We start from the raw sequence: 19,077 nt of genomic DNA, 5'->3' as shown, positions 1-19,077 counted from the left end.
GGCTTGGTCCAGCAGATGTAGCCCAAAAGGGGTGAACAGCTTCATCATTTGGATGTCTTTATTTGTTGAAGATGATATGCTAAACAAAACTGATATAAAGTGTTAAACAGAAAATATACATAACTTGCATACACACATAATCACCTATTCAACTGCAGAAATTTATTTGTCTTATTCCGCAAGACATCAAACTTCAAGTATGTGTATGTCAAAGACTTCTAAGTGTTTACTTTGTTATTTCTTTAGGCAGAGCCTGTAGAGGGCCAGGTATCCTCTGGAACTCATCCTCTCTTTAGAGGTGACATGTCCGGTGAATGCCCCTACAGTCTATCTCTATATAAGAAATAAGAAGTTTTCACATTTTCAGAGGTCACTTGGAGTGTATAGCTCACATTTGAAATTATGGGAAATGGATACCTTGCACCCTTAAACAAGTACATTCCATTTTCAGATCAAGTATGATGATGGATATTGTGGTAGCAGAGGTCCCTCCTAAGTTTGGCATGCTGTTGTCCAGAGGATGGATTAAGAGACTAGGTGGGACATTACAAAATGATCTATCTTATGCCACTGTCCCAGTTTTTGGAGGAGAAAGTAGGAGATTGTACAGAGAAGCACAGTTGGCATACATCATCAGTGATGAGAAAAATCCTACTAATCATCCCATATATACTATGGACACCGATTTTGGAGCATGTATCCTCCAAATAGAAGAATCTCATAAGGCCTCAATGCAGATCGGGAAACCAATGAACCAAGCTGAGAAAGAGCAAGGAAGTCAGGTTTGGGAGATGTTCTTTGATGGAGCATGTTCCAGGGAAACTGCAGGAGCAAGGGTGGTTCTGATATCTCCAGAACAAGAAAGCGCACCTCTGTCTTTTAAGCTGGCTTTTCAAGTCACAAAAAATATAGCAGAATATGAGGCTTTTATATTGGGCCTTAACGCAGCAAAAGACATAGGAATCAGGAACATAAAGGTGTTTGGAGATATTGATTTGATCATTCAGCAAGTAAACAAAACATTTCAAGCAAAGCACCCAAGGCTGAGAGCATACAGAGATGAGGTATGGAGACTCAAAGATTCTTTTGATAATTTCTGTATTTCATATATCCCTAGAGCCAAAAATCAGCTTGTTGATTCCCTTGCTGTGTCTGCCAGTCTATTTATCCCTCCCATGCCTCACAGAATAGTTTATGAAGTGCAAATGAAATACAGACCTTCCTTGCCTGACAATGTCCACCATTGGAAAGTTTTTGAAGATGATGATGAATTAAATAGGTTCCTTCAAGTCATTGATGAATTCTCTAAAATGAAAATTGACCAAGAAAATGAAGCCTTGGAAGAAAACCCCCAATCCCAGCTTAGAAACAAAATTGGCAAAGATAGCATTGTCTAGCTTCCCAACAATCATATTCCTAAGGGTTTAATTCCTCTAGAAAGACTGTTTGACCAAAATGATGTGCCTTACAAGGCTGCCCAGAAAGAAGACCAATATGCAGTCTGTAAGCATGATATAGGGAGTCCAGATCAGCCTAGATACATAAATTTTTCCACTCACCTGTCTGTTGATCAATGTTCTGAATACTACCATTTAATGAAGCAATTTGCTAATGTGTTTGCCTGGGAATATAGTGACCTGAAAACCTATGATAAAAAGATTATTCAGCATAAAATCCCTCTGGAGAAAGACACCATACCTTTCAAACAAAAGCTGAGACCAATAAATCCTATGCTTCTTCCTCTGATTGAAAAAGAAATTAAAAAGTTGTTGGCTGCCAAAATCATAGTCCCTCTCAGATATTCAAAATGGGTAGCCAACTTGGTGGTAGTGAGGAAGAAAAGTGGAGAAATCAGACTGTGTGTTGATTTCAGAAACTTAAATAAATGCTCTAAGAAAGACAACTACCCTCTACCCAAATGGAGCATTTGCTGCAGAAGGTCTCAGGAGCCAAAGTAATGTCTTTCCTGGACAGATTTTCAGGCTTTAATCAGATTGTTGTACATCCAGATGACCAAGAGAAGACTGCATTCACCACTCCTTGGGGCACTTTTATGTATGCCAAGATGCCTTTTGGGTTGATGAATGCTGGAGCTACCTTTCAGAGAGCTATGGATATAACATTTGTGGGAGAGAAGGATAAATTTGTCCTTATCTACCTTGATGACATAACAGTATACTCCAACAGCCATCAAGATCATCTGCAACATTTGAAGAAAGTGTTCCTGAAGTGCAGAAGGTTTGGGATTTCAGTAAATCCTAAAAAGTCACAGTTTGCTTTAGAAGAAGGCAAGCTGTTAGGACATGTTGTTTCTCCTACAGGTGTTCAAATTGACCCAGAAAGAGTAAAAGCAATACAAGCCCTGTCTGTCTTGAGATCAAAGAAAGATATCTAGTCCTTTCTGGGCAAAATAAATTTTGTGAGGAGGTTTATGCCAAATTTTGCAGAGTTGATGAAGCATATTACCTCCATGTTGAAGAAAGGGTCAGAGATCAGGTGGACTGATGCAGCAAGAAAATCATTTGATTCTATTAAAAAATCCATTATGGAAGCTCCCACTCTAAGCAGTCCAGATTACAGCAAGGAGTTCCATATATTTTCATTTGCCTCTGAAGACACCCTTGCAGCAGTTTTATTGCAAGCAGATGAGGAAGGTTCAGAGCATCCAGTGGCATTTTTCAGCAAGACATTAAGGGATGCTGAGCTGAGGTATGACATTATTGAGAAACAAGCATATGCTCTTATCAAATCTTTGAAAGCTTTCAGAGTTTACATTCTGCATTCCAAGATAATTGCATATGTACCCTCTGCTGCAATAAAATATGTCTTAACACAAGATGATGTTGATGGAAGAATGGCTAAATGGATTGGAAAGTTGATTGAATTTAATATAGAATTAAAGCCCACCAAATTGGTCAGAGGTCAGGGTCTTGCCAGATTGTTAGCTGAAGAAAATTGCAGATCATTGGATATTGATTTCCTGTGCACAATTGCAGAAATTGGTCAGACAGATAAAGAAGAGGAAGCGGCTGAACCAGAGAGAAAGCAGTCAGTGGCAGAAAGTCTAGCTTCTTGTGATTGGTATTCTGAAATAATTAAATTCTTGCTGAGGCTAGAAATCCCTCCAGGATTAAGCACAAGTCAAGCCAAAACTATAAAACTTAGGGCAGCAAAATATTGTATCCATGAAAATCTGCTCTACTGGAGGGATCCATCTAGAGTGCTTTTGAGGTGTCTGGACAAAGAACAATCAATGGAGGTTATGCAGCAGTTTCATTCCAGCATGGGTGGAGGGAACCATTATTGGAAAACAACTGTCCATAAGATCCTCAGAGCTGGGTACTATTGGCCCACCTTATTTTCTGATGTATTTACATTTGTTAAATCTTGTGACAGGTGCCAAAGATTTGAAGGAAAACAACAGTTGAAGTCCCTGCCCTTAAAACCAATACATGCAAAAGAACCTTTTCAGCAGTGGGGCTTGGATTTCATTGGAGAAATCAATCCACATTCCAGTGACCAGCACAGATGGATATTAGTAGCCACTGATTATTTCACTAAGTGGATTGAAGCAACCCCTACCAAGAAGGTTGATCATAAGGTGGTCATGAAGTTTTTAATTGAAAATATCTTTATCAGATTTGGTTGTCCACATAAATTAGTCACAGATAATGCAGCAGCCTTCAGGGCAAAAGAATTGGTGGAAATGTGTGATTCAATGTGTATTAAACTTGTTCATTCTGCCTCATATTACCCTCAAGAAAATGTTCTAGCAGAATCCTCTAACAAAAGTCTGATAAGGATAATCAAAAAGCTGTTAGAGGACAATAAAAAGAATTGGGATTCCAAGCTCAAGTATCCACTGTGGGCTGTCAGAGTAACCATTAAGAGATCCACAGGGAATTCTCCATTCAGGCTGGTATATGGCACTGAAGTTGTATTCCCAATTCAGTTAACTCTCCCTGTGGCAAAATTCCTTCAAGAAGAGTAGAATGAGGAAGAAGACATGGCACGAAGGATCACTGATTTAGCAGAGGTACATCAGATTAGAGAACAACTGGTTGAAAAAGCTGCAGCACATCAGAAAAAGATCAAGGAAGCTTTTGACAAAGGGACAAAAGCAGATAATTTTTAGGTTGGAGACTTGGTTCTGAAGTGGGATGCACTAAAGGAAAAGAAAGGCAATCATGGGAAGTTTGATGCTTTCTGGACAGGGCCTTTCGTCATTTCTCAGATTCAAGGGAACAACACTTTCATACTGAAAAGTATGGGAGGAGAAGTAGTTTTTGATGGCCCAGTTAATGGGCGTTTTCTGAAAATTTATGTGATTTAAGGTCCTTAGGCCTTAAAATTGTAGATATTTGATTTTATTAGTCTTAGTGTAGGTTCAGGCAGACTCCATGCCCAATGGAACACTAGGAATTTTGCTAATTTTTTTTCATTAGAAAGGCAATGGTTTGTAGGTTCTTGAGACCTCATAGGGAGGATCTCATCCCCAGAAGGATCCAGTGTTAGCTCTACTATTTATTTCAACATTTGAAGGTCAAATGCAGGCCTGATTGGGTTGTCTATGACCAAAAAGGGATTTGCAGCAACCATCCCGCCCATTCCCCTTCACCCCCGCTTATATCTTCAAAGCCGCTACCTCCTTTTTACCTCTGAAATTCTGTGAAATTCCATGATTCCTCCGACCCTCGAGCACTAAGTTTTAGCCATCATGTAACCATAGTAGCATGATCGTGCGCCTTTTCCTACGGCAACCCGTGCGATTAAACCTGCACTGTTCGATCATTTCATCACGATCCGACGGTTTCCGCTGCTTTCCCCGCTCATTAAACCTCGTTTATTTCCCCACCATCTGATTGTTTTCCGCGCGATCCGACGACAGTCGCAACTCCCACTCCTCCAAAACGCCCGCACGTTAACCCGCGGGGAAAGCGATTTTTCGCCTGTCCCATCGGCCACGCGTCAACCGATCAATGGGATCGCGCAGCCATGTTCGTTTACCGTCATCTTCGATAAGCGGTGCGGGGAATACCGCTTACCGCCCACTCGTACCTTCCCCGCTCGCTATCTCCCGTGTAGCTTATCCGCCCGATCACCGTCGGATCTATCCGCTCGAGATCCGATGGCTCACGATTGTCCGCCTCCCATTTCTACCCGATTCCTCTCGCCAATAGATCTCTTTCGTCCATGCGTTGGATCCAACAGCTCATGATTTTCTTTCGCCTCACCTTCTCGATAGCCCCTGTCGCGTTGTCTCCGCCATTGATCTATGCAATCCGACAGTCCACCTCGTTCCTCCATTCGCTCTATCCACCCGCCATGAAGTCCACACTCCTTTGACTGTCCTATGCTCCCGAAGGACAATGGCGATCAACTACCAGTACCCAGTGTAGTTACTCCACCATAACTGCATTTATCAAGGAAAGAGAGCTGTGAAGGAAAGAGCAGTTGAAAGCATTAATCAGTCATGGAGCTTTATCCATATTACACTCCACCTGCTTGAGGAGTACAGTAGAACACCAGCGAATGTAAAATTCATTCATTGAAGCAGCAGATCGTAGCAGAGGCCCATTTTAGATAGTTAATGTGGTTGGTGGTCCATTATGACCCCTCCACGCATAGAGCAGCAAAGTATTTTTGTAATCAACCTCTATATATACTCAGAAACAAGATGTAATGAGGGTTGATGGTTGTAGTTTTGATGTAAGGTTCAACTTCTGGAGACCGTAACTACTGTGATTCTTGCAGCGTCTGGTCTTCATTTTCAGCTAATACAAGCTTCTTTTGTCGTTAATTGCTCACTTTCCATTTCTACTATGTTCTAGGTTGTGCCTATTATGTATTTTTCATGTGCTCTTGATGTTTAGCATTAGAGGGGCTGTCATCCCACCTCTGTGTTAGAATCTAGTATGTATCATTGAATGTGCTATGTAGGTTTCTATTTACTTAATTCCGGAGAGCTGTCATCCTGTCTGTGCATTAGGAAATAGATTTGCAGACCTCTTTACTGGTTGCAGCCGGCCATCACATGGTCTTGTGCATTTGCTAGTGTGGTCAGTATTCTCCATGTTCACTTATTCCTCAAACTATGAGTAATTGGTGGTCTAAACCCTTGTAGTCTGGGGGTGTTCACCCATGTCTGGAGTTAAGCACAGTAGAAGTGGTTATCTGGCTTGAATATGCATCATTCCTTCCATTCATCCATTTCCAACATTTTTTTGGGTTTGTAATGTTCCCGAGCATCTCCGAGATAAAACCTAGGAGAGTTTCTTGGGGTGATAACAGGTCTATCACATATTAGAGAAGAAATCTACTCGAGCTCCAGTTCAGAGATAGCCTGAAATTTTGAAAGGTAAAACAAGTCTGAGGAACTACTCCACAGTTCTGAGCTTCAACCTAGGCTGCAACGGTCTGAAGGTTGATCTAAGCCTCAATCCAAGGCACTGTTGTATGACCACAAATGTAGAAGGTCCAAACTGTTGATACCACAGGCCTGTGTCAAGTGATCTACGTTAATTGCCCTTAATAAGTGATCTAAGCTAATTATCCTCCAATCCGAGTTAACTATCCTCCAATCTGGGCTAATTTTCCTCCAATTCGAGTTAACTATCCCCCAATTTGAGCTAATTGTCCTCAGCAAGTGATATGAACTAATTATCCTCCAATCTAATCTAACTATCCTCCTATTCGAGCCTCTATCACAGTTTTCCAAAACAATTTTAACCTTATACTTTTTCCTCCTCAACTCCTTTAGTTCATGAGTTGTAAACTTCACCTTCTTTGTTATGCTCTAAATTATTCTTCAATGATTGGATGGATGTCAAATGAAGGAGTATGAACTCTTATATATATATATTTTTATTTTAAGTGAAGGGACATGACTCTTTGGAGGGAGGTCGACTTAGTTTAACTGAGCTTAGGTCGGCTAGGGTAGAGAATAGGATATATCATCTTAAAAAATCGTTTTCTCTTAGAATACTGGGAGTTGGAGGATGAGTGAGGGCTCATTGGAAAGAGGAAAGAGTCCTCTACAAGCTAGTGAATGAGTCATTTTAATATGATGTCTTCAAGGTGATAAGAAATAATTTTCTTTATGATTGTTCAAGAATTTATAGTACATACCTTGGGGTTTTTAGGATTCTTCATGCATAAGGACATCAAAACTAGGATACGAGTTAGGGCATCTTCATTAGGGCTCCAAGTGTGGTCATCAAGTGTATCTCATATTGACATCAATGATAATTATCGACCAACAATATTAAGGGATGATTTGAATGATGTTAAGGAGTTAATAGGATAAAAATTTGATAATATAATTGATTTTTCTGAAGAATAAATTAAAAAATGGTTAGTTACTTTTGGAATATAAATGAAGATCAATCTGCCTAAGTTGCACAGTTGCACGAAGAGGAAATATTTAATCAATATGGAAAGATAGATATCATGATTCCCTTGATGGAATACTACATCCAAGAATGGTCAAGGTAGTCACTTCAAGAAGTCGTTAATCGTAAATAACTATCAAAACAATTATTATAATGAATACATCTCCAATGATAAAAGATAGTAAATACTTCAATATCAGTGATTCCATCCTTCAACATTGTGTGAGTTATTTAAAATATTGAATTTTTCCCCTCTCTTCCTCCCAGTGTTTGATCATTTAGCTTTCTTGACTGTATTTTTCATCATTTAAGCCAATCCTTGACTGCAACTCTTATTTTCTTCTAGGTATCTTATTTATGTTTCAGTTCATGGGAGCCAAATCTCAGTTCCCCTTGGGATGAATGAATTTAAAATAATGTCTAAGTGTTATAGTTTTTTTGAGTGCCTTATGCACTAGACATTTTTCAAAAACATAAATATGCAATATTTTTTTTACTCTCCTAGAGAGATCCTTCTCTGGAGACCAATTTATCAATGGTTCAAAAACTTGAGTGAAATAGGTATCCATCTCGTGAATGTTTTTCTCGTGATCTCTTGATTTTACATGAATGAAATTATTCTATAACTCTGTGGTATCTGAGCTTCATTGTATTATGTCTTCCCCTTTGATATGCTTCAATGGTATTTTCTTGTTGTGATAGAATGGATGGATATTGTGCATAAATTTCAAAAAACACCTGGTCCACTCATAGGTGCATATATTAATGTTTCAGGCTTAATCCAAGTTATTTGAGTTTGTTCATAAAGAGCAATACCACCTCTCTAAAAAATAGAGGGACTTGCACTCAAGCCCTAGGAGGTTTACCTTTTCCCCTTGTGGGAAAAATGATCATCATTTATGGTGACCATAATGGGGATTTGAATAATAAATATTCATTTTCCAGAAAATGACTCAAATATATCATGTCCAACCTCACCTTCTCATTGGACTTGACGATCAAAGAAGAATTTTGAATTAGTTATACAATCTTGTCTTGCAAACAATAAGAAATAGAGAAGAACTTGAAAGACCTTGGGATATTTTAGCTCAAACATCATTACCACTACCCAAAAATACTAATAGGTGACTCCATGATGATAATAGAGTTTAAACTAGAGAAGTATGGCAAATTTCATGGACCATTGACAAGAATTTGTAGCAAGAAAATTGCACGAGAATGTTGGGACCCAAGTGTGACTTAGGGTGGATGCGGGTGAATTAGGTTTAATTAAGAAGATTAATTGTAATTGTAATGAAATGTGAATGACCTGAAATGCGAATTTGTAATAGAGGGAATATTCCGTGGGAGATTTTTATTTTAAAATATTATCATTCCCTCTCATATTTTATTAAGTTTTTGACCTTAGGGTTGTGTGTGGGTGTTTGGTATTTGAGTCTCTCATTAGAACTTTTCATATGAGGGTTAGGGCTTGAGATGAGTTTTGGAGGTAGCACCACCTTCCTGCTGCCATGGCAGGGGGGCCTACATGTTATGTACATTTTTTTTTATGTTAACAAAGAAGAATCCAGATTCCAATGCCTTTTTTATTTGCAGTAGTTTGCGTCATTTAGTTTGCTAGTTTTTTTGTTGTTCATGTATTTTTCCAAGATTACTGTTTGCTATTGTGTCTCTTTTTGTTGGCACTCCTAGCCAGAGGGTTTTTCCACCAAATTTGCACCATCTAGGAAAATCTTGGTTCCCATGTCTAGTCGGGTGGTAGCAGTAGTGGAGAGAAGCCTAGGTGGATGAACTTGTGGTTAGATGGGGGTTATGGCCTGTCCAGATTGTAACTTTGGGAAGAACGCAAAATCATTAACTTCTTTGCTAGAATTTTTTTGGGCTCCTCGTTAGTCTGGTGGCTTCTTCTGTGTTTCCAGAGGCTCTCCTCATTCGTGGGGGTCTTGTGGCATTTTATTTATGGAGATGGAGGCCACTACATACTCGAAGATAGTCGAACCCCATATTTTAAGCTCTGCGGGAAAGGAAGCATAATTTCAAAGGAATGGCGTCAGAAGTTGGCTCCCCAGAATCTAAATAAGAGACAGCCTAAGGATGTATAATTCATTATTGGAAAGGTTCTTTGACCATTGTGTCAATAGATTTCACCTAAAGTCTCTAGACAAGCAAAAAGAGACATGTGTTCAATGTTGTGCAAAGAATTTTTTAAAGCATTCTATGTGCATGGTGATGAGGTTTGTTGAGCTTAATCAAGGAAGCTCAACTATTTAAAAAACATGTGTTCAATGTTGCATAGAGAATTTTTTAAAGAATTCTATGTGCATGATTATGAGGTTTGTTGAGCTTAATCAAGGAAGCTCGACTATTTAAAAATTTCGGCTCATGCTAATTATTTCGTTTGTTGAGTGTTAATTATCAGTACCCTTTTTTAAATTGATTACCTTTTTTAGATAAATTACCTAAACATAATATATGGAATTAATGTTTTCTTTCATACAAGATGGTGTTGCGCATGCATATGGACGCTCACTCCATAATATTGCACAGTGAGAAGAGACTGTGATAAGGGTGACAAGGAGAGGTGTGTCAAGAACTTCCTCTATAAGACAATGTAGTGGGAAGAGACAGTAACAAGGGTAACAAGGATCATGGTGCATCAAGAAGTTCCTCCACAAGACCACGCAAAGGAAGAGAGTGTGTATGAGCAGGGTGGATGGATCTTACGAAAATAATTTCTTTCCCATTGTGAGTGAGGTTGCAATGAAAAATGCGACTATTGTTTAACCAATTTTACTTCAACACCAACTTGAATGTTTTGGCAAAGAGAAAGAGATTCATGTAGGGATTCCTGAGGTCTAAGATCTTTAATGTTGTAGACCCACGAAATAATTTTGAGCTAAAACAAATGAAAATGTTTGATGTGGTCATGTGAATTTAAGTTGAAAGGACTTCGATTGGAAACTCATTAGAGTTCAATTTGTTTTTTCGCTTGGATATTTTCATGTCAGGAACTATACAAGACTCAGAAACCTTGAGTATTTTGGATGTGTATATGTTGGAGCTAAGAGGATATGACTGGACACAGAAGAAGTTTTTTAGTTTGTCATATTCAATGATCAGAGCTCTGACTTTCTAATTAATATATGCAATTAGAGTGAAACTTATTAAATGCATGATTACAAGAGAACATGAATCTCGGGATTTTTCTCAGCCACCTTGGTGGTGGTTTACCTAGTTTTTGTACTGAAATGGAAGGTTAGTACAACAACCAAGAAAGGGGAGAGTAGGAAGTTGGTGGTATCAAAAGCATAAGAAACAATTGCTTTGGTTAAGGACAAGGGCGAATACACAATTGCTAATTTTATTACAATTGAAACACCACCTTAGTATGAGTGTGTTGTTTGTTTCAATATTGCTTCAAAGCATTGTGTGAAATGTAAAGTTTTAATATAATACTTAGGAAAGTGTTAGGTAATTCACTGGAGGCAAGGCCATAAGGAAGAATCTCATCCAATAGATATAGATATCAAGGAGGATGGTTATCTTGGTTTAGGAATTTTGCAACAAATTGTGTCAGGGGAGCCACAACCCAAAACACGCAGAACCTAGAAATTTTAGCTTTGGTTACAATGACATATTATCAATTTGTTTTATTGTTATTATTATTCTATTATGTTATAAACTAATTCAACTTCAAATAACACCTACATATATGAGAGTGTAAACAAAATTTGGGTTAAAGCGCATTAGTAGTATTCCTTAAGACTCCCACCAAGTGTTGCTAACTAGTCATGTGCAAATTAGTTGGAGCACCAAATTTCAAATGCCCCAATGTAGTAGGAGGTGAAAAGAGAGAGAGAAAATTTTGTTGCCAAATAATTTAACCAATAGAAATAGATAAATCCAACAGCTTCAAAAAGTGACAAAAAGAAAAGAATCCAGGTAGGTATGGCAAACATGGGTAGTGGAAGAAGGGAGAGAAGCAAAAAACTAAATGCAGGTTGTAGTGGTTAATGGTGAATTGTTAGAGAGTTGTGGGGTCTTGCAAGAAAAGGTTGGGACGCCCAAAGGGAAAGATCAGAGATGGGGTATTGCGATCAAGAAGCTATGATACCCATATGAAAAGGACGAGGAGCACTAGAAGGAAGCACAAGGTAGAGTAGAGATTAGGGGGAAGCCTTCAATTCAGAATTAAGAGGCAGATTGTGATTGTGTAGTGGAAGCATAAGCAAGCGTGAATATCCGACTACATTTCACTTGGGGATGAGCCAACGATTTGTGTCAGGGAAGTGTTGGAACCCAAGTGTGACTTAGGATGCATGTGGATGAATTGGGTTTAATTAAGAAGATTAAATGTAATTGTAATGAAATGTGAATTTTTAATGGAGAGAAAAGTATGTGGGAAATTTTTATTTTAAAATATTCTCCTTCCCTCACATGTTTTATTGAAATTTTTTACCTTAGGGTTGTGTCTGGGTGTTTGGCATTTAAGTGTCTCTTTAGAATTTTGCACACAAGGGTTAGGGCTTGAGACAAGTTTTGGAGGCAATGACGCCTCCCTATTGCCATGGCAAGGAGGGAACGCATGTTATGTAAGTTTTTGGTTACGTTAACAAAGAAGAATTTGAATTCCAATTCCTTTTCGTTTGCAGCAATTTGTGTCATTTAGTTTTTTGGTTTATTTTGTTATTCATGTAATTTTCTATGATTATGTGTTTGCAATTATGTCTCTTTTTGTTGGCCCTCCTAGCTAGAGGGTTTTTCCAACAAAGAAAATGTTACTTTCTCCAACCAATCAATGTTTCTCTTCTTTCCCTCAAGTGAAAGTGAAATGGAAGAAGAAAGAAGAGAAGACCCAAGGAATATAGAAGAATATCAATATGCTCTTCCTACATAACTTATTGGGGTATTGCCCATATTTAACGGATATGGTGTCATGGATCTTGAGAAACATATGGATTAATTCCTACCAATTTGTCACATTCATGGAATTATTCAAGGTGATGTAATGGTAAGAGTTTTCCTCCAAACACTCAAAGCATTTTCTTATGATTGGTACTTGTCTTTACCTGTTGGTTCTATCACCTCTTTTGATGCTATTGAAAATGAATTCATTGGAAAATATGCTTGCCTAAGATGGTTCCACTAGTACTCACTCAATTCACCCAAATCAAAGTTCAAAAAAATAAAATAAAAACTAGATATTTCAATTTCATGTTTTTCAAAACTCTACAATTGATGTATAAACAATCTCATCCCAATGACCTAGTGACATTTGGGAGTTATATAAATGTTATGCCTTCGAATGTCAAGTATGTTATGAGATCTACACATATAGATACCTTACAAGAAGTAATGATAAAGGCCCAAGAGATGGAAGAAGATATGTTGCAGTGTGATGTTGATCCATAAATAATTTTGGGGAAAACACAAAGAGAGAAGGCTTCTCTCAGAATCACAGATTTAAACAAACCAACTCAAGCCCAAAATATACAAGAAATTGTTATATGAAGAGATAATTTTTAAGGCGTTACCCCAAATATAAAAAAATGTTCTAAGTCTAGAGGAAGCATTTGCTTCGAATGTTGATTTCGAGATTGGTCAAATGAATAGAAGAATGAAACAAATGCAAAATCCTTTGATTGCGACAAAATGATGGGAAAATACCCCAGAAACAATCGACCATTATACCACCTAGAGATCAAAATTTGGGTAATATTCCAACAAGAGGTCCAAGGCCTCGATATATCATAATCATAGTGCAATAATAATTGATGACCAAGAAGTTCAACAAGAGGAATCTTCCCAAGCATTGGAGGAGGAGCCTCAAGAAAATCCTTCTCCTTGAGAATCATTGGAAAATGGAATAATCCAATATTCTCCTTTGAGGAACAATGGGTATATGAAGATGAAGAATATGTGGATCAAGAAAATGTGGTTTAATTTGAACTCATTTGAATAAAATAAAATGGAAAACAACTCATCCAATTTTAAATCAACAAAAAACAGTGGTACAAGCCAGTAAGTCACAAGATAAAATTGTACCATCTCAAGACTTGACCAATATGGCTTACAATATAATGGATGATTTGCAAAAGTTAAAAATCACCTTACCCTTTTCTGAGGTTATAAAAATTCCTCAACAAAGAGAGATTCTTATTCAAAATATTAAGGGTGAAGAATTCCCAAATACAAGGATTGAAGCTACTACAATGAACCAACCATAATAAAATCCATTAATCCAAGGAAAATCACATGGAAAAGTACCTCCCTTTTATATATCCCTCAAAACTCCTGAATTCATTTTGCATAATTTTCTAATTGATAGTGGAGCCACTAATAACATCATGCCACTTCACATCATGAAACTATAGGGTTGGATTATACTCAATATTATGAAACCTGAGAGAGTATATGTGCAATTGATTCAAGGAAAGTACTTGCATATGGGGATATAAAGGATCTTTGTGCAAAAATATAGTTTTCTCCTCATATTACAATGGTTTTCACAGTTGTGGTTGTTAATTTTGTAGTTGCATGTGGACTAGTTGTGGAATGAGAATGGAGCTTCCCGCTTGAGGGATATTTAATGAACAATGGAAATTGCATGATGCTCCTAGGTAAGGATGGTCGATAAACAAGAATAGCATGAGAGCTTAAAAATCCACTTTTCTTTTAAAAGAATCAAATTTATACTTTAATCAAGTATGAAGACACAGGCTTTGGTAATTATGTCATTCTCAATAATGTAGATGTTGTACATAGTAGTGATCAAGATCTAGATCCTGGCACTTGGAAAATGTTCTTTGAAAGTGTTGTATCAAGTAATGGCTCAGGAGCAAGAGTTGTTATGGAAGGGCCACATGGAGAACATCTTCCAAATGTATTTTATTTACAATTTGATTGTACAAATAATGAAGCAAGCACTTATTAGAGGTTTAGTGCTAGCCCATCAAAAGGGAGTAAAAAAGGTATAAGTGATGGGAGGTTCAGAGTTATTTTATTTTTTTTATTTTTTTTAAAGAGTCGGTTGCTATTGATTGCTGAAAAAGAAGGAGTCAAAGCTCCATGAGTACAAAATTTTGATATCATGGATCATAGGAATTACAAGATAGATCACTTCCTTGATCCTTGTTCTAATTGTTATGCCTGTAATACTACCTGAACTGCTATAAATCCTAATATACTGAAAAGACCATAATTTGCAACAGCAGAACATTCTTAATCTATATCTTAGTCTATTTCTATATGAAATCTTCTGAACGGTTCCTACTTGCTTCAAATGTATTCCTTACTACTGTCTCAGCAACGCAGACGGGAGTTAAAGAGCTCGGACGAGATTCAATGGGCACAGAGCGGTTATTGTGACTGCTATTTCTTGCCAAAATAATACAAGCTTTCAGTGAGCTCGGGCAAAGACCGTTGGGAGCGGCGTAGCTGTTCTGAGCGCTACCACAGGACTGAATAAAAACATAGAGAGTTGTGGCTGACTGAAACTCTAAAGGATTTCTTAATTTGAAATGACAAATAGGCCAAGCTGATATTATATAGGCAAATTCGGATTTAGAGAGATTGTTTCGGAGGCGAGAGAAGATCAGGTTGATCGCTTTCGGATTATGGCGTATCCTTGACAAGTACTGAAGCAAATCCTGTGAAGTCTTGTAATCCATTCGGAAGGGACAAATATCGCTTGATATTTTGACATTACCTATGCTCTGCAACATTTCTTTGATTTCACATCTGTTCGAGATCCACCATACTTTGTCTTTCATATCACCAGCACTTATCACGTGCTTCCTCGCTGTAATTCTGCCAGCTAAAGATCTGATGTTGTCGACTAAATACATTTTTCTCATTTTTTTTTTTTAAGGTAACAGATAGAATGTCACAGTTGTGTTACATTTCAGGCAGACTATAGGTCTTTCACACGCTTTATTAGCCCGCCCATCCGCCATCTTATTCAGGCTACGGAGGATATGATAGTACTTGGCCTCCTCCATTGTCTCATGGAGGATCTGATTCCGCTGATTGATCTGTTGGAGAATAATGTTTGGAGTGCGTTGGCGGTGTGCCATGAGACAGATGACGATTGAAGAATCTCCCAAGATCTTCGCCTTTTTAATCCCAAGCTTGATTAGCTGGGTGAGCCCCTGAAATAGGGCGAGAGCTTCTGCTCTATTATTAGAGACTTCCCCCAGTCCCAATTCAAAATGAAGGATGCATTCACCATTTGCATCGCAGATGAGACCACCAGCACCTGCCAGTCCTAGGTTTGCCTTGGATGCTCCGTCAAAGAATAAGCAGAATGTGTTGCAGTTTCTTAGCCAATTAGAGAATTCCTCCTCTTTTAATCGAAGCTTCCATGTGCTAGCTTCTTCTCTTGTCTTTGTCCCTCTCCTGCAGTTTTCCATGGCCCTGGAATTGTTTTCCAATATGTAGCTGATTAAATTATGCTCCTCGATGTTGTAGCTGGTTGCATCTACTCTGCTCGTGGTATTTTTTGTTATTGTTTCTAAAGCCAACAATTTGGCTTTATGACATATCTTGCGGATACTGAAATCTTTCGCCTGAAAGACCTTCCCGTTTCGATCTAGCCATAGTCGCCACAGAAGCGTGAGGGGAAAGGTGTTCCATGCTCTCTGCGTTAGTTTGCTTCTTTTTTCCTTCCATGGGCAGGCTTTCTTCCAATTGTAGATCGTATCTGCTATAGTAGCTTGAGGCTCCCATGTTAATCCCCCCATTGAAGCCATCTGCTTCCAGCATTCTACTGCTACTGGACACTCTATAAATAAGTGCTACATTGTTTCCTCCGATCTGCAGCAATTTGGACATCTGGTAGGTCCAATTATTCCTCTTTTTCTTAGGTTCTCAGCTATTAGCGTTTTCCCTTTGAGAAGCAACCAGATAAAGAATTTGACTTTGGGGGGAGCCTCCGCTCTCCATACAACTTTCCAATGGTTCCAAAGTTCAGATTGGTAAGTGCTATCACAGAGATATTGGTGTCCAGCTTTAACTGTGTAATGAGTTCCCGTCGCATCCCATCGCAGCCCATCCAGAATGCCTTCCTGAATAGGGGCTTTGCTGTGGAGGAATTTCTTCAAGGCGTTAAGACTGGGTGCTAAATTATTTGGAGGGTCCGGGAATTTCCAGCTAGTCCAAGCACGAGTATGGGGGTCCCAACTGGAGATTTGTGATAAGTAGTGAATTCCTTTACTGTTGAGCCAGTTTATGACCGGAGATGCCTCTGCGTTTATCCCCAGGGGCTGTTGTCCTAGGATCTTATCTGTGTTAAAATTGATGCTGGCTCCCCCTCCTGGTACCTTAGAAATATTTTGGTGCATAAATGATATAGCCTTCTTGCACAACTTCCATATTCTCGTGCTTTCCCTGTTAGGAATATTAGATTCCAAAAGTTGTTGCCTTGGACATATTAAATATTTTGCTTCCATAACCTTTTTCCACCATGCTACAGGTCCTGCAATCAACCTCCATACAAGTTTGGCACCAAAGGCCAAATTTAGAAGTTTTGGAGATCTAATGCCCAGTCCGCCTCTGTCCTGAGATTGGATCACATTTTTCCAACTTACCAGATTGAATTTATTTTTAACTGTTTTCCCTCCTTGCCAAAGAAACTGCCTAAGAACAGTTTCCATTTTATGGTGGAAAATTGCTGGAGCCTGATAAAGAGAAAATCGATATACAGGGAGAGAAGCAATACCTGATTTGACGAGGATTAACCTTCCTGCTGGGTTCAACCACATTGTGCCCCACTGCTGCACTTTTCTCTTAATCTTGTCCAAAATTTCGTTCCATGTTTCGGCCTTCAAGGGCCCCAGGCTTACTGGCATACCTAGGTAGTAGAAGTGGTGCCAATTTAAGCTGCAAGTTACTCCAAATATGCTCGCTATACTGTGAATAGTATGACTTGATGTGTTCCATCCATAAATACAGCTTTTTAACTGGTTGACTTTGCCTCCTGAGTATTCTATGAATTGATCTAACAACTTCTTAAATCTTCGTGCTATTGTGGTGGAGGCTCCACCAATGAGCAGGGTGTCGTCAGCAAATTGAGAATGAATAATATTTTTTGTTCCATTTTCTATCTTGATACCAGTAATTAATCCTATTCTCTGGTTATAATCTAAGACTTGACTGAATTACTCGGCCATGAGAATGAACAGATATGGAGAGAGCGGGCAGCCTTGTCTAAGGCCTCGAGATGATTGGAAGGCTACACATGATCTCCCATTGATCAGGGGAGATATCCAAGGTCCGGTTATACAGGCTGCTATCATATTGATAAAGGATGTTTCAAACCCCATTTTGTAGAGAACAGCAAATAGAAAGGAGTGCCTTACTCTATCAAAGGCATTAGCTAAGTCCAGCTTTACTACAAATCCCTTTTCTCCTCTGGTTAGGCTTGAATGGATGGCCTCTTGGACAAGTATGATGGAATCAGTAATTTGCCTGTTGGGGAGGAATCCTCCTTGGTTTTCAGTTATCAAAGAGGGAAGGATGGGCTTGAGCCTGGTTGCTAGAATTTTTGAGACAATTTTATAGGCTGAGTTGCATAAAGAGATGGGATGGAATCTCTCAAAAGTGGAGGGGCGGTTTTCTTTTGGTATAAGAGCAAGATATGTGGAGTTGGTGTATCCTCCCATTTTCCCTTTTTTCAGTACCCACCAAATCATCTTTAAAATATCCCTTTTTATCATTGCCCAATATTCCCTGAAGAAGCTTATAGTGAATCCATCCAGCCCTGGGGCCTTGTCTGGGTGCAGACTCCATATAGTTGCTTTGACTTCCTCTTCTTCTACTTCTTTGTTGAGGCTGTTATTCATTTCTTGCGTGACCCCTTTAGGAAAATATTGGAGCATATCTGAGTAGTCTTCTACTGCTTTTTCTTCCGTCAACAATTTGCTAAAATGCTTGGTGGTCGCTTCCTTTATAGCTTCCTAGCTGCTACATCTGATTCCTTCATTATCCGTGATTGTACTCACTGTGTTTTTAATTTTTCTAACTGTGGCCTGTTTATGAAAATATGTTGTATTTTTATCGCCTTGTTGTAGCCATACTTGCCTAGACTTCAGCCTCCATTTCATTTCTTCATCCCTATTGATTTGGCTTAGCTGTGCGTATAATCTGCCTTCATGTTCTTTATTCTGTTGAGTTAACCCCTGCTCTTCGATTTTTTTGTTGTATTTCTTCTAGATCTTGCTTTATTCTTTTTTTATTCAATTCCGGCTCTTGATAGTTTTCTCTGGCCCAGTCCTTTAATGCTTGTTTTACTCTTTTGAGTTTGGTTTCCCATATATAACTCGGAGATCCTTCGACATGCCGAGCCCATGTCTTTTGTACCACTTCTTTAGCGGCTGGAATTATGTTCCATATCGCACTGTATTTAAAAGGTATGGGCCCGAGGGGGCTGTGTCTTTGCAAGGTTAACGTTATCGGGTAGTGGTCAGAAACTGACATGTTGAGAATGTTGGAATAACCGTTTGAGAAGGATGATAGATATGCTATGCTGACCAGAAATCTATCCAACCGCTCCATTATATTGCCTATTCCGAGCCTCCTATTGCTCCAGGTATACCTACGGTTCTTAGGAATGACATCAACTAAGTCATTTTCCTGAATGATGGTTTCCAGCCGACCTCTGGAAGAATCTGGTGTAAAACTGCCGCCT

General features: G+C 38.7%; 1 protein-coding gene across 1 annotated transcript; it reads right to left on the bottom strand.

Moving 5' to 3' along the window:
- Window positions 1–15,256: 15,256 nt before the first annotated feature.
- Window positions 15,257–16,132, bottom strand: LOC149255082 (uncharacterized). Its single transcript, XM_089454945.1, has one exon. The coding sequence runs from the start codon at window positions 16,130–16,132 to the stop codon at window positions 15,257–15,259; it is 876 nt and encodes a 291-aa protein (XP_089311071.1).
- Between the last annotated feature and the right edge of the window lie 2,945 nt (window positions 16,133–19,077).

The sequence above is a fragment of the Pinus tabuliformis genome, chromosome 7, assembly GCF_031772625.1.
Source record: "Pinus tabuliformis cultivar Carrire ecotype Pingquan chromosome 7, CPIR1, whole genome shotgun sequence".
NCBI lineage: Eukaryota > Viridiplantae > Streptophyta > Pinopsida > Pinales > Pinaceae > Pinus > Pinus tabuliformis.
This window is presented reverse-complemented; position numbering and strand designations above follow the sequence as displayed.